The 15,834-nt window shown below is 35.7% G+C and overlaps 1 protein-coding gene across 5 annotated transcripts in view; it reads left to right on the plus strand.

The window, feature by feature from the left end:
• The window catches only part of PIK3CB (phosphatidylinositol-4,5-bisphosphate 3-kinase catalytic subunit beta), a 194,036-nt gene that overhangs the window by 132,927 nt on the left and 45,275 nt on the right, over positions 1 to 15,834 (plus strand). For all 5 annotated transcript variants that reach the window (XM_060149740.1, XM_060149742.1, XM_060149743.1 and 2 more), the window contains 2 exons: positions 1,246 to 1,296; positions 14,520 to 14,708. In XM_060149740.1, coding sequence (XP_060005723.1) covers positions 1,246 to 1,296; positions 14,520 to 14,708 — 240 coding nt within the window. The remainder of the gene's footprint in view (positions 1 to 1,245; positions 1,297 to 14,519; positions 14,709 to 15,834) is intronic.

Consider the following 15,834-nt stretch of genomic DNA (forward strand, 5'->3'; position numbering starts at 1 on the left):
ATTTTGATGCATCCATTACATTTCTGCTATGGCTTTATTCCTTAGAATAGGAATTTATCCATAAACTATAGCTACTTGTGATACAGTTAAAAGTCCAAGCTCTGACTTTTTTTGTGTTCAATTATGGTATGTGTTTAGCAGTCATTTATAGTTTCTTTTGGATCAAATGAGGTGCTTTTTGAAGTGTTTTTACAAATATAACATCTTGGCCAAATTTAAGTATTTTTAATTTAATATTTCAAGATAAGTCCAGTTTCTTTAAAATGTTCTGTTTCAGCATTGTTGTCAACAGAGTCGTCTACAACTGGCCACTAAACTTTCCTTTTGCTTTTCTGATCCCTTGGAGAGTCTGTCTTTGAAGAGCTACTTGGGATGGAGATTTTAGTCTTTAAATATGTATAATATATTTATATTTATTGGTTTTCTTTTAATTGTACAATTTTATATATGATCATTAAAAATATAATGCAGATATAAAAAGTGAAAGTTACTTGTATTTTTATTTAACGTTTTTTGCTGTACTTGTATACATTTTGCTTTTCAAATCAACTTTTATGGTTATTGCTTAATTTTATTAAATATAATCTCATTTTATCACATAACAACCTTATGAAATAGGATGGAAATTACCAGTACATTTTACACATAAGGATTCAATTAAATTATTTGTGGAGAATTAGTCAACTCAGTAACTGGACATGGATCTTCAGATTTTTTTACCTGCTGAGTCTTCCCAATAGACTAGTGGGTTCCCCATCTTTTCAAGAATCAGAGCCTCTTTTGAACTTAATGAATTTAAAAAATATTTTTAGGTTCTCCCTTGACATTACTTCTACTTTTGATATGTTAATTCAGAAGAAAACATGACAAATGACAAAAACTTATTCTTTGTTTTGTAACTCTTACATAACTTTGCATTTTCTTAACCAGAAAATATTTACCTATATTAAAATTTTGTTCACATATACAAGCCACTGCTTATTTTATCTATAGACAATCCTAGTGTACCCTGGGAGTTAACAGTCCTTTATAGTAATACCATTGCTTCCTGGTTGTCAAGAGTTTGAAGACTGGGAATCACTGCATAATACCATTTTGCATTTAAAATTCATGCTTACGTTATAAACCATAGAAATGCCAGATCATATGTAGCTCCTTATAGTGTATGTACAAGTGTAGTAATTTACACTTAAAATTTTATGAATACAAGAGCCAAATTTTAATTTTCTTAATTTTTTTAAACAGATTATTGAAAAGGCAGCTGAGATTGCAAGCAGTGATAGTGCTAATGTATCAGTAAGTATCAAGGTTTTAAAATAGCCCTTATTACAAAGTTGTGTTCATTATTAGTTACCTTCATGTCATACAGGAGACCATACTCATATGCAAGAACAGTCTGAGTGTGCGTGAGTATGAACATGCTAATATTTTGTTAAATGGCAGCTGTTTGTGGTTGGTCTGTGTTCAGGTGGTAAGCCCTTTTCTGATACAAGCACAGGTTCAGCAGGTAGTCTGTAAGGGATGCTATGACACTTCATAGATTAACAATACCATCTTTTTAAATATTATTCAGTTGAATGAGGAGGCTGTAATTTTCTTTATTTCCCTGATATAACAGAGCAGGTATATTCAAGGCAGGTTTCACAATGCTGGGGACCCAGGTTTCTTGCATCTTGGCGCTCTTTCATGTTAATATGTAGTTTTTGTCTCATGTAATATTGGTGCTTCAGCTTCCTACATTACTACTTTCCAGCCCACAGGAACAGGAAAAGCAAGACTAGAGGCCGTACCCATTCTTTTTGAGGATATCATTAATATGCTTCCTTTCTGCTCACGTCTCATTAGCCATAACTTAGTCATATGGCCATACCTGACTATAAGTGAGGCTTGTAAATGTAGTCGTTAGCTGGGCAGTCCTGGGCTTGGCTAAGAGTGAGAGATTGTAGTTAATAAAGTAAGTAGGGGAGAATGCATATTGAGAGACAAATAGCAGGCTCTGCTACATACACCATTCCCATAGTTTCTGCCCAAAGACTACAAAACAGATTACTTTGTTTATTTAGTTTACAATATATATAATATTTCTACCACCTATATTTTTTAATTTAATTTTTTGACGTTCACTTTAAGACTTGGCTGAGTTTTCATCTGTTTTTTTCTTTTCATGTCACCAGTTTATAACTTTCGAGTGACTTTAGTAATGCCATTCTATATAGAACGGTAATTAGATAGAAGCCAGGAGGCAAATGGAGATAATGTATATCCTTTTGTTATTTGCACAGAATGAAAGCACTATTTAATGTTGGTTAGTTGGAGAAACATCTGGCCCAGGCTGTCTTCTTTTTTTGTTTGCTTCCCTTTTATTCTTTTTTTTTTTTGCGGTACGCGGGCCTCTCACTGTCGTGGCCTCTCCCGTTAAGCAGCGCAGGCTCAGCGGCCATGGCTCACGGGCCAAGCCGCTCCGCGGCATGTGGGATCCTCCCGGACCGGGGCACGAACCCGTGTCCCCTGCTTCGGCAGGCAGACTCTCAACCACTGCGCCACCAGGGAAGCCCTTGTTTTCTTTTTTAATTGAAGTATAGTTAATTTACAGTGTTTCAGGTGTACAGCAAACTGATTCGGTTTCATGTATATTTATATATTTTTTTCACATTCTATTCCATTATAGATTATTACAAGATATTGAATATAGTTTCCTGTGCTATACACAGGAAACTATAGTCAATAGTTTGAATATAGTTGATTATCTATTTTATATATAGTAGTGTGTATCTATAATCCCAAACTCCTAGTTTATCCCCTCCACCTTACCCCTTTGGTAACTGTATGTTTGTTTCCTATGTCTCTTTCTATTTCTATTTTGTAGATAAGTTCATTTGTATGTTCACTTAGTATGATAATCTCTAAGTTCATCCATGTTGCTGCAAATGGCATTATTTCATTTTTTAAAAAATCTATTGAAGTATAGTTGATTCACAATGTTGGGTTAATATCTACTGTACAGCAAACTGATTCAGTTATACATATATATACACATATTCTTTTCCATTATGGTTTATCACAGGATATTGAATGTAGTTCCCTGTGTTATACAATAGGAATTATTTCATTCTTTTATGACTAATATTCCATTGTGGCGTGTGTGTGTGTGTGTGTGTGTGTGCGTGTGTACATGCAAATACCACATCTTTATCCGTTCGTCTATCATTGGACATTTAGTTTGCTTCCATGTTTCGGCTGTTGTAAATAGTGCTGCTATGAACATCGGTGTGCATGGATATTTTCAAATTAGAGTTTTCATCTTTTCTGGATATATGCTCAGGAGTGGAATGGTTGGATCATATGGCCACTCTATTTTTAGTTTTTTAAGGAAACTCCATACTGTTTTCCATTGTGGCTGCACCAGTTTACATTCCCACCAATAGTGTAGTAAGGTTCCCTTTTCTCTACACCCTTTCCAGCATTTATTAATTGTAGACTTTTTGTTGATGACCATTCTGACTGATGTGAGGTAGTACCTCATTGTTGTTTTGATTTGCATTTCTCTAATAATTAGAGATGTCGATCATCTTTTCTTGTGCCTGTTTCCATCTGTACGTTTTCTTTGGAGAAATGTCTATTTAGGTGTTCTGCCCATCTTTCTATTGGGTTGGTTGTTTGTTTTTGATATTGAGCTGTATAAGCTGTTTGTATATTTTGGAAATTAATCCGTTGTTGCTTGCATCGTTTGAAAATGTTTTCTCCCATTCTGTAGGTTGTCTTTTCATTTTGTTTATGATTTCCTTTGTGGAAAAGCTTTTAAGTTTAACTGTGTCCCATTTGTTTATTTTTGCTTTTGTTTCAGTTACTCTAGGAGACAGATCCAAAAAAATATTGCTCAGATTCATGTCAGAGTGTTTTGCCTATGTTTTCCACTAGGATTTTTATAGTACCATTTTGAGTTTATTTTTGTATGTGGTGTTAGAGAATGTTCTGATTTAATTCTTTTACATGTAGCTGTCCAGTTTTCCCAGTGCAACTTATTGAAGAGACTGTCATCTCCATTGTGTACTCTTGCCTTCTTTGTTGTAGATTAATTGACCATAAGTGTGCGGATTTATTCCTGAGCTTTCTGTTCGGTTCCATTGATCTATGTGTCTGTTTTTGTGCCAGTACCCTGCTGTTTTGATTACTGTAGCTTTATAGCATAGTCTGAAGTCAGGGAGCGTGATTGCTCCAGTTCCATTCTTCTTTCTCAAGAATTGTTTTGGCTTTTCCACAGGCTGTCTTCTGCTTTACCATTAGAGTTCTCAAAAATTTCAGTAGCCTTTCATTGCAAATTATCTGCTACTACAAATACTTTAAGAGTACAGTTGACCCTTGAACAACACAGGTTTGAACTGTGTGGGTCCTCTTAAACACAGATTTTTTTTCATTAAATAGGTACTACAGTACCACATGATCTGCAGTTTGATTGAATTCATGGATGCAGAACCTTGGGTACAGAGTATCAACTGTAAAATTATACATAGGTTTTCGACTGTGCAGGTGGTCTGCATCCCTAATCCCCATGTCCAAGGGTCAAGCGTAGCTCTCTTTAATGAAATAAGTTTATTATAAGTATACACTTACCAGCTTGTCTGGCAATTACTGAAACATATAATTACAGTTTAAGAAATAACACTTATATAGGCCTATCTTCATTCTCATGCCTATTTTTAGTTACCTTTTATTAGTCTTAATATTGCTCCTTGAACATCAGAAGCGTAAATTAATTTTTATTATTTCTGCTGTGCTACTGCTACCTTACCTAAATCAGAGAGTTCCCTCCTTACTGACAATGCAATATTCTTGCCCGGATTTTTTTTTTTTTTAAATAATCCCATGTTCAAGACCTTCTTTGTGGTATGTGGGATCTTTTTTAGCTGCGGCATGCAGGATCTTTAGTTGTGACATGTGGGATCTTGTAGTTGCTGCATGTGGGATCTTTAGTTGTGGCACGCAAACTCTTAGTTGCGGCATGTGGGATCTAGTTCTCTGAGCAGGGATCAAACCCAGTCCCCCTGCATTGGGAGTGTGGAGTCTTAGCCACTGGACCACCAGGGAAGTCCCTCTTGCCCAGGTTTGATGTACTTTTTTTTTTTTTTTTTGGTGGGTACATTAATAAATCGTGTGAAACCAAAAATGAAAGTTTTTAAAATAACTGCCACTTACCTTTCTCGCCCAGAGATAACTATATAAACAGTTTAGCTTTGTGTGTAAACATCTATATATTTTAAAAATATATGAGATCTTTATATATGTAGTTTCGTCCTTTTTCATGTAACGAATTTTATGGATCTTGTCATGTCTGTATGAAGAGCTCCACTGCTCTGTTTATAAAGCCTTGTTTATATTTCATGGCATTAATTATTGGTAGCCATTAGTTATTAAATATTCATACCTCTACTGATGGATGTTTTGCTTATTTCTAATTATTTTCCACTGAAGCTGTGTTGCAGTGAATACTTTGTACATCTTTATATACATGTCTGTATTTTGTATGATGGATTCCTAGAAATGAAATTATAGATTGAAAGGTATGTCCCTTTTTAATAAGAATTCTGCCAAATTGCATACCCTAAAAGAGTTAAAATTTACAACACACCCACACTGTGAACATAAAAATGGTGGCACATTATTTTAACTTGCATTCTTTTCTTATTAGTCAGGTTGGAGTTTGTTTCTTTTTTCTTTTTAAAATTTTATTTATCTTTTAAAAGATTTCTGTTAATTCCTTTTTCATGGCTATAATGTCACCTTAGTTCTCTCTGAGGAATTAAATAATCTTGTTTTTGAAGTGGTCTTGCTTCTGCTTTTGACATCTATCTATCTTCATATGGGTTTTTCTCAATATTTGGTGATTCTTAGTTTAGCTCTTTTGTACTTGTGACTCCCTGGTTGTTTGCTTATTCGCTGTAATCTGTGTTCAATATCTGTAAGACTTAGGGTAGACTGTGCTGAAAATGGGTCTCCTGTATGAAGATTTCCATACCTTCTGAGATCAGGTGGCTCCTTATGACTCAGTACCCATGCTCCTCACCTCAGTCTAGGGCTGATCCCATTGCTGTTTCAGCTCAGCATAAACAGAGCAAGGGGCATGCCTGACCAAAGCAGCTGCTCCATATGCAGATCCTGTGATAACTCCCCTGACGATTCCCCCTGGCCTCCTCTCATCCCTTGTATCCTCTGATTCTGAGCCGGAATGCGTCCTGGAACTGTGTGTTTCACTACCGCTTGAATCTCAGCAGATCTGATCCCTGATGCTATCTACTTTCTCTCATTAAAGGATTCCTATGTTATGCATTTTCCCTTGTATCCTAGAACTGTTACTGATTTATATTTTTATATTTATATATTTATTTATTTATTTGGCTGCGTTAGGTCTTAGTTGCAGCCCACGGATCTTCGTTGCAACATGCGAGATCTTTTGTTGTGGTGCGGGCTTCTCTTTAGTTGTGGTGTGCGGGCTCAGTAGTTGCAGCATGCAGGCTTAGTTGCCCCACGGCATGTGGGATCTTAGTTCCCCAACCAGAGATCGAAACCGCGTCCCCTGCATTGGAAGGTGGATTCTTAACCACTGGACCACCAGGGAAGTCCCACTGATTAGTATTTTTAAATACTTAAGGCACTTCATGGTCTTTTGAATGAAAGGAATGAAGAGAACTAAGTTCTCATTCCACTGTTTAATCCACTTTCATGTATATGCCAAGAGCATGTTACATTCCTTAATAAGATCATGGTAAGTTGACTTGTTGAATTGTGTGTACATTTATAGGTATATATATATATACAACATGTATACATATAATATGTACACACATACAATTTATTTTTGAATTTACCAACACCTTACTAAGGAACTTAAACCTGCTCTTGGAATTAAAAAATTTTTTTTTAATTGTGGGAAAGGACACATAAAATTTACTGTCTTAATCATTTTCAAGTGTACAGTTCACAAGTGTTAAGTATATTCACAATATACTTAAAACATTGTTATGCAATTGATATCCAGAACTTTTTAATCTTGCAAAATTGAAACTCTGTATCCACTAAACAATTCCCCATTTTCCCTTCCCCTCAGACTGTGACATCCACTGTTCTACTTTCTGTCTCTATGAATTTGACCATTCTAGAAACCTGATATAAATGTAATCATACACTATTTTATCTTCCTGTGACTGGCTTATTTCACTTAGTGTAATGTCTTTAAGGTTCATCCATGTTATAGCATGTCAAAATTTCCTTCCTTTTTAAGGCTGAATAATATTCCATTGCGTGTATGTACCAGATTTTGTTTATCCATTCATTCATCAATGGACCCTTGGTTCGCTTCCACGTTTTAGCTATTGTGAATAACGCTGCTATGAACATGAGTGTACAATATATTTTTGAGATGTTGCTTTCGATTCTTTTGGGTATATATATCCAGAAGTAGAATTGCTGGATCATATGGTAATTCTATTTTTCATTTTTTGAGGAACTGCCAGTGTTTTCCACAGTGGCTGTACCATTTTACATTCCCACCAACTGCAAAAGGATTCCAGTTTTTCCATATGCTTCCCACTACTTCTGTTCTTTTGATGGTGTTAAGCCTAATAGGTGTTGGCAATTTTTTTTTTTTTTTTTTTGTCTGCATCAAGTCTTAGTTGCAGCACATGGGATCGTTGTTGCTGTGCACGGGCTTCTCTCTAGTTGTGACATGGAGGCTCCAGGACACGTGGGCTCTGTAGTTGTGGCGTGAGGGTTCCAGAGCCCATGGGCTCTGTAATTTGCGGCACGCAGTCTCTCTAGTTGAGGCTCATGGGCTTAGTTGCCCCCATGGCATGTTGGATCTTAGTTCCCTGACCAGGGATCGAACCTGCATCCCCTGCATTGTAAGGTGGATTCTTTACCACTGGACCAGCAGGGAAGTCCCAGTGTTGGCATTTTTTTAAACAGGTGGTTGCCAAGGATCGTGGGTCTGTAGAATAGAAAAAAATGTGATCTTTGTGAATTATGATTATTGAATTGGCAGCTTTTGATCTTCCTATCCAGTGGTTCTCAACCTGAGGCTGTTTTGCCTTCAGTGGGGCATTTGGCATTGTCTCAAAATTTTCTTAGTTATCTCAAGTCATGGGAGGTTGTTTCTGGCACGTAGTGAGTAGAGTTCAGGGGCTGCTAAACTGTCTACCATGTACAGGACCATCCTCCTACAACAAGATAGCATGGGGGCTGAGAAACCAAATCTTAATGGCTGGCTTTTGTTAATGAAGATGATGACTCAGCCTTTAGTTCAGAGGTTCTGGGGATCTACCTAGAATATTTTCTTAGTAGAATGATTTGGGGTCTTTACAGCCTTCAATTTTAGGGAAGGAAAGAGCAAACATTTTTTTAAAAATTTCAAACTCACTGAAAACTTGGGAGAAGTGTACAAAGAATTCCCATACAACTTTCATCCAGCTTCCGCAACAGTTAACATTTTACCACATTTGTTTTATTGTTTTGAGTGTGTATATTCAGTTCTTTCTGAATCATTTGAGATGAGGTGGCATACATCATGACATTTTATCCTTTAATTCTTCAGTGTATATTTCCTAAAAACAAGGACATTCTCATAACTAACCAGAATCAATTCATTAAAATCAGGAAAATAATATTGATAGAGTTCTGTTGTCTAATTCACACATTCCATTCATATTTAGCCAGTTGTCTCAATAATGTCCTTTATAGGTCCAGGATCCAACTCAGGATTACTTGTTGCATTTCTTTAACGTGTGTCTTTAGTTTTCTTCATTCTAGAATAGTTCCTCAGTCTTTCCTTATCTTTAACGACTCTGATGTTTTTTAAGAATACAGCCGGTTACTTTGTAGAATGTCACTCAGTTTGGATTTGCCTAATGTTTTGTCATGATCAGATTCCAGCTACGCATTTTTAGCATAAATAGATTGAAGTGGTAGTTTGTTCTTACTGCATTTCACTCAAAGGCAAACAATGTCAACCTGTCCTATTACTATTGACGTTAATTATTATCACTTGGTTAGGATAGTGTCTACTAGGTTTTTCTACTGTAAAGTTAATAAGTAAGTAGTTTGTGGGCATATTTTGAGACTAAGTAAACATACTGTTTCACATCTAACTTTCACCCACTTGTTTTAATATTAATATATCTTGCCTGAACCAGTATTATTACAGTGGTTTGCTGTGCTGATTTTCAAATTTATTTTCCTTTTGGATTTGTTAGTTGACATACCATAGGGTCGAGGTTTTTCTTCTCCCCCATTTATTTACTTACTTAAAAAAAATATTGGATTTGTGATTTCTGTTTTATTTAATGACTTATAATTAGTAACTGTCATTAATTTTGATGTTCAGATTTTACCTAGATTTGGCCAGTGGCAACCCATTCATGTTCCGTCTTGAGTCTTTTTGACATGTCTTTATCATTCTTTGAGCGTTTCCTTCTTTCTGGTACAACAAAGTGTTCCAAGGCTCATCTGGTATTTTCTCTACCCTAGCTTTGGATTCAGTCATTTTCCCCAGAAGATCTGATTCCTTTTACTTGTTAAAAGTATTTAGAATCCAAGTTCTGGGCACTGGGTATGCTTATTACCCTTGGCATGCAGTTGCATCTAGGCCTTTTCCTGAAACAGAACTAGGTAGTATGTGTGTGACTGCATACTATTTGAGCATATATAAGCACAGAGATATATTTCTTTGTCTGTTAAAAACTATGAATCCAATTTGGATTCACCACCACAGGATTTTTTTCTAGCCTCTGCCTTAATATATTTTAAATTACCTTTTCTGACAGTGAGAAGTCTGGATTCCTGTGAACCTTAACATATTTACTTATTTGCTCAATCCTCTGTAATCAATCTCCCAATCATATAAACATCTTCTCAGTCTCTTTCCCACCAGCCCTGACTACATGGGCTGTCTCATCCCCAGCTGTGTGTTGGTCAGTCTGGCCAACACATAGTTAATTCCATCCTTGACAAGCACATGGCTAACACGCTGTTTTGAGTTTCTAGCCCCTCTGAATATGACAGATGAGTTTTCCAGGCCCACCACCCCAGTAAGGAATGGGAAAGAGCCATAGTCTTTTTTTTCATTTGCTTATGGCAAGATATATATGTTGTGTTTTATTTTGGTTAGTAATCACTATTATATCATAATGTGTATATAATTATGAAAAATCTAAACATAAAAACAAAGCAGAGAATATAGGTGTTAACTTTCATTGCTTTTTACCACTATTTTAATGCAAGCATTTTAACATGTGTGTAAGTTCATCAGTTACACTACAGTGTAATTTTTCATTGCTGATTGTTTTGAGTTTTGTAAAAGGATGTAAGATTCTGTGGGTTTTTTTGGCTTACTGCCACATTTCTGGTAGTTGTTTACCTTGGCTTTATCCAGTGCTGTGCTTTTCATAGCTCAGTAAACAATCACACTACAATTATACAGCTAACCCCCTGCTCTTCCCTCTTCATTTATTCCTAGGTCTTCAGGATATTTACTTACAGTAGGTCTGTAGCATCTAATTTTGATCCATGAAATTACAGTAGTCTGCTAGGTTTTGCGCTATTTAACCTAACAGCAGTCTGCCTTTCTCCGGCATGAACAATTTATACTTTTTGTTGTTTGCAGTAACAGGTTTCACTTTTATATGTAAGTGTAGGAGTTACATTTTCAAATTCTGATAACTTCTTATGATCATTTTGCAAAGAAAAAAGAAACTCAGTCAATTTTGTAAAATAAAGCATACCTTTTTAGATTGAGGCTCTGAATATAAAACTGTAATCATACATAGAGAGAGAGAGTATGTGTGTGTGAGAGAGAGAGTGTGTGTGTGTGTGTGTGTGTGTGTGTGTGTGTGTGTAAGACTTTATTTTTGCTAAGAGCATTTTAGACTCACAACAAAATTGGGAGGACTGTGCAAAGATTTGCCATATATCCGTGCCCCTGCACATGTATAGCCTCCCTCATTATCAACATCACTTACCAGAATGGTACGTGTATTACTAAGGATGAATCTACATTAATACATCATAACACTCAAATGTCCATAGTTTACCTTAGGTTTCATTCTTGCTGTTGTGCATTCTATGGGTTTGGGCACATGTATAATGACATATATCCATCATTATAATATCATACCAAGTAGTTTCTCTGCCTTGCAAATCTGTGCTCTGCCTATTCATTCCCTCACCCTACCTTCTATCCCTGGCAACCACTGATCTTTTTATTGTCTCCATAGTTTTGCCTTTTTCCAGAATGTTGTAGTCAGCATCATTTTACCTGTAGCCTTTTCAGATAGGCTTCTTTCACTTAGTCATATGCATTTAAGGTTTCCTACATGTCTTTTTGTGGGATGATAGCTCATTTCTTTTAGTGCTAAATAATATTCCATTGTCTGTCTGTATTACAGTTTATCCATTCACCTACTGAAGGACATCTTGGTTGCTTCCAAGTTTTGGCAGTTTTGAATAAAGCCAAATAAACATCCGTTTACAGGTTTTTGTGTGGGCATAAGTTTTCAACTCCTTTTGGTAAATAGCCAAGGGGCATGATTACTGGATTGTATTGTAAGAGTATGTTTAGTTTTGTAAGAAATCGCCAAATTGTCTTCCTAAGGGATTGTAGTATTTTGCATTTCCGCCAGCAATGAATAAGAGTTGCTCCACATCCTTAGTAGCATTTGATGTTGTCAGTGTTCTGGATTTGGGCCATTCTAATAGGTATGCAGTCATATTTCATTTTTGTTTTAATTTGCATTTCCCTGCTGACATATGATATTAAGCATCATTTTATATATATATTTTTGCCAACCGTATATCTTATTTGATGAGGTGTCTGTTCAGGTCTTTAATCCATATTTTTTTGTCTGGTTGTTTTCTTGTTGTTGAGTTGTAAGAGTTCTTTGTATATTTTGGATAACAGTCCTTTATCAGGTATGTCTTTTTGCAAATATTTTCTCCCAGTCTGTGCCTTATTGTTTCATTCTCTTGACAGCGTCTTTTGCAGAGCAGATAATTTTAAATTTAATGAAGTCCAAGGTATCAATTCTTTCAATGACGGATTATGCATTTGGTGTTATAGGTTAAAAGTTATTGCCAAACCCAAGGTCATCTAGATTTTCTCCTGTGTTCTTCTGGGAGTTTTATAGTTTTGCTTTTCACGTTTATTTTTATCTAAGTCCGGTAGTGTCGGTCCTTCAGCGTTGTTTGTTTTATTTATTTTTTTTTTGCGGTACATGGGCCTCTCAGCTGCGTTGGGTCTTCTTTGCTGCGTGCGGGCTTTCTCCAGTTGTGGCGAGTGGGGGCTACTCATCCTTGTAGTGTGCAGGCTTCTCATTGCGGTGGCTTCTCTTGTTGCAGAGCATGGGCTCTAGGCGTGCGGGCATCAGTAGTTGTGGCTCATGGGCTCCAGGGTGCAGGCTCAGTAGTTGTGGCGCACAGGGTTACTTGCTCCGCGGCATGTGAGATCTTCCCGGACCAGGGCTCGAACCCATGTCCCCTGCATTGGCAGGCGGATTCTTAACCACTGCACCACCAGGGAAGTCCTTGTAGTAAGTTTTAAAATAAGGAAATGTGAAACCGCCACCAGGGAAGTCCCTCAACCTTGGTCTTTCTTCTTCCATACTGTGTTGACTATTTTGGGTCTTTTGCCTTTCCATATAATTTTAGAATCAGTTTGTTGATATCCACATAATAACTTACTGGGATTTAAATTGGGTTTAAATTGAATCTGTTGATATTAAGTTGGGAAGAACTGACAATATTGTGATTGTCAGTTCATGGATAAGAATATTGACAATATTCTTATCCGTGAACATGGAATATATCTCCATTTGTTTAATTCCTTGATTACTTTCATAAGAGTTCTGTAGTTTTCTCATATAAATCTTGTATGTATGTTGTTAATTTCTTACTGTTTCCTTATTTTGGGGTGCTAATGTAAATATTATTGCATTTTTAATTTCAAATTCCGCTTATTTATTGCTAATACATAAGAAAAGGATTTACTTTTATATATTGACCTTGTATCCCACAATTGCTGTAATTGCTTATTAGTTCCAATGGTGGTTTTGTTGATTCTTTCATATTTTCTACATAGACAATCATGTCATCCTAATTATTTTTACATATGCATATACTATTTTGAATCTCACTACTTTAGAAAATTAGTGATATGACTTTTATTTATTTTAATGTTTATATGAAATCCCAGTTAAAATAATTTCAAGTACAAAATAATATGCTAATGGAACATAAATCCTTACAGAATCTTGTCAGATAATTCTGGAGATTTTTTTGTGAGGATGGGGGATAAGGAAGGGATATGCTTTCGCCTAAATGGTTTAGTTTTTCTTTAAGTATGGGGAAATGTACCTTTTTCTTTTCCTTTTCTTTATTTAATAAATTTCTTTTATTTATTATTTTTGGCTGCATTGGGTCTTCATTGCTGCGCGCGGGCTTTCTCTAGTTGCAGCAAGCAGGGTCTTCTCTTCATTGCGGTGCGCTGGCTTCTCATTGCAGTGGCTTGTCTTGTTGTGGAGCACAGGCTCTAGGCACGCAGGCTTCAGTAGTTGTGGCACACAGGCTCAGTAGTTGTGGTTTGTGGGCTCTAGAGTGCAGGCTCAGTAGTTGTGGCACACGGGTTCGTTGCTCCACGGCATGTGGGATCTTCCCAGACCAGGGTTCGAACCAGTGTCCCCTGCGTTGCTAGACGGATTCTTCACCACTGCACCACCAGGGAAGCCCCCCTTTTTCTTTTAATGTTAGTGTAATTCAGAGTCTGGATCCAAAATATAGTATGGTCCATTTTCTTTATTTTAATATATTCTTATAAGGATTGGGAAAGAAAATGGGATAACTGTATTTTTTTTATGTTTACTTTTAGCCAAGTTTCAGTCCTTACTCTAAATGCTTTAATGCCTCAGAGCCAAGAAGGCACCTATTAACTTTTTTTAAAACTATAAATTTGGTTCATCTTTGATTTTGCTTTTTTCTTTATAGAAATTAAAAAAGGAAGATGAGAAATTCAGTTCAAATAATGACTTCTTTTTAATCCAAATTACAATTCTGCCACCTAGTGTTTGCATACGGATTTTTTAACAGTATTCTTTTTTCTTTTAAAAAACTGAGAATAATTTTTTCCTTCATCCTTAGCTTACTAATTTAATATTCAGTTTAGTAAAAACTTTAAAAGGGGTATCCAACTTTTTACGGAATTAGATTGTTAATATCTCAAATTTTAAAGCTCATAAATTGTTGAAAAATTCATTGTGTAGTTAACCCTTGAACAACATGGGTTTGAACTGTGCAGATCCACTTACAAGTGGATTTTTTTCAATAAACAAGTACTGCAGTACTACGTGAACCGTGGTTGGTTGAATCTATGAATTTAGGGATTTTCTACTGCTTGGGGGTTGGTGCCTCTAACCCCTGTGTTCAAGGTCTGCCCGTGATGTTTACACAGTTTTGTTCTGTAATGAGTAATTTTACTTTCTTAGAGTCGAGGTGGAAAGAAGTTTCTTGCTGTACTGAAAGAAATCTTGGACAGGGATCCATTGTCTCAGCTGTGTGAGAATGAAATGGATCTTATTTGGACTTTGCGACAAGACTGCAGAGAGAATTTCCCACAGTCATTGCCAAAATTACTGCTGTCAATCAAGTGGAATAAACTTGAGGATGTTGCTCAGGTAACAAAAGATCATTTCTGTAACTCCATTCAGCAGTATATGTTACTTTGTTGATTTCGTGTAAATTGTCCTTTCCTATATAGGTATGTTTCCAAAGGTTGGGTAATTTTCTGCAGGAGAAATTTTGAGGTTTTCAACTCTTATATATTCTGGTCTAAATGGTAAACCAGAAAGTTTTAAGATTTCAAAATCCCAGATTCCGGGTAGGTTTTCTATGTCTTTTACTAAAGATAATTAAGACTTAGGTCTTGGTGTAATCATCTGGAATTACTACCAGCATGTGGTAGGTTCTGGGCTACTTCTAACAGTTTCATCAATGAACTCCAAGGTTTTAATCTTAAGACCTTTTGCAGTGAGTGTCCTAAAATGAATATGTATTGTTTGAAAATTACCTGTATTTGTAAAAGTTAACATTTTAGATCATAAGCCATTCAGATCAATTTTACTGTTTATTTAAAGTTGGTCAGTGTTGATGAATATTTGTCTTTAAGCAGAAAAGCAAAAGGGGAACAAATGTTTGATCCAAAAAAGCCACCAAATTTTAGCTACTTGATTTAATTTTCAAGACTATGTGAAAAAGCACTGGCATTATTAAATTCACTTGGTTATCAGTGCTCTACAGAAAGATTCTTGAAATTATTTCTTAATCAGAATGAATACATTTGGCATATTAAAATAATGTTATTCACCTTACTTGAATTCAATTGATCTTTTAAAAATTTTTCTTGTCTTATTAAATCTATAATGACTTTAAAAATTTAGTCAAGAAATGTATATTTCTTTTAATCAGGTATATTTTTTTTAAATCTTTGATTTTATTGTTTTACTTCGTAAATTAAGTTTAGAAAGTATTTCTTTTGAGTTTATTCCTAGGGTCTAACAATTTTTTTGGAATCATGTTACAAAATTATATGATGTGCCTTGTTTAAACTGGTTACACAGACCACATGAAAATTACTTACTCTGAAAAGGAACTATTTTTGTCATCTAGATAGATTTTAATTGTTCTGACACAGTTGTCTTCTAACCATTTATTTATTTAAATTCAAGGTTAGTTTTCTATGAACCCCCCCTAATGGTTGAATATAAGCATTTTTTAACTGGCGCATTTGCCTACTTCTCAATG

The sequence above is a fragment of the Lagenorhynchus albirostris genome, chromosome 5, assembly GCF_949774975.1.
Source record: "Lagenorhynchus albirostris chromosome 5, mLagAlb1.1, whole genome shotgun sequence".
Taxonomy (NCBI): domain Eukaryota; kingdom Metazoa; phylum Chordata; class Mammalia; order Artiodactyla; family Delphinidae; genus Lagenorhynchus; species Lagenorhynchus albirostris.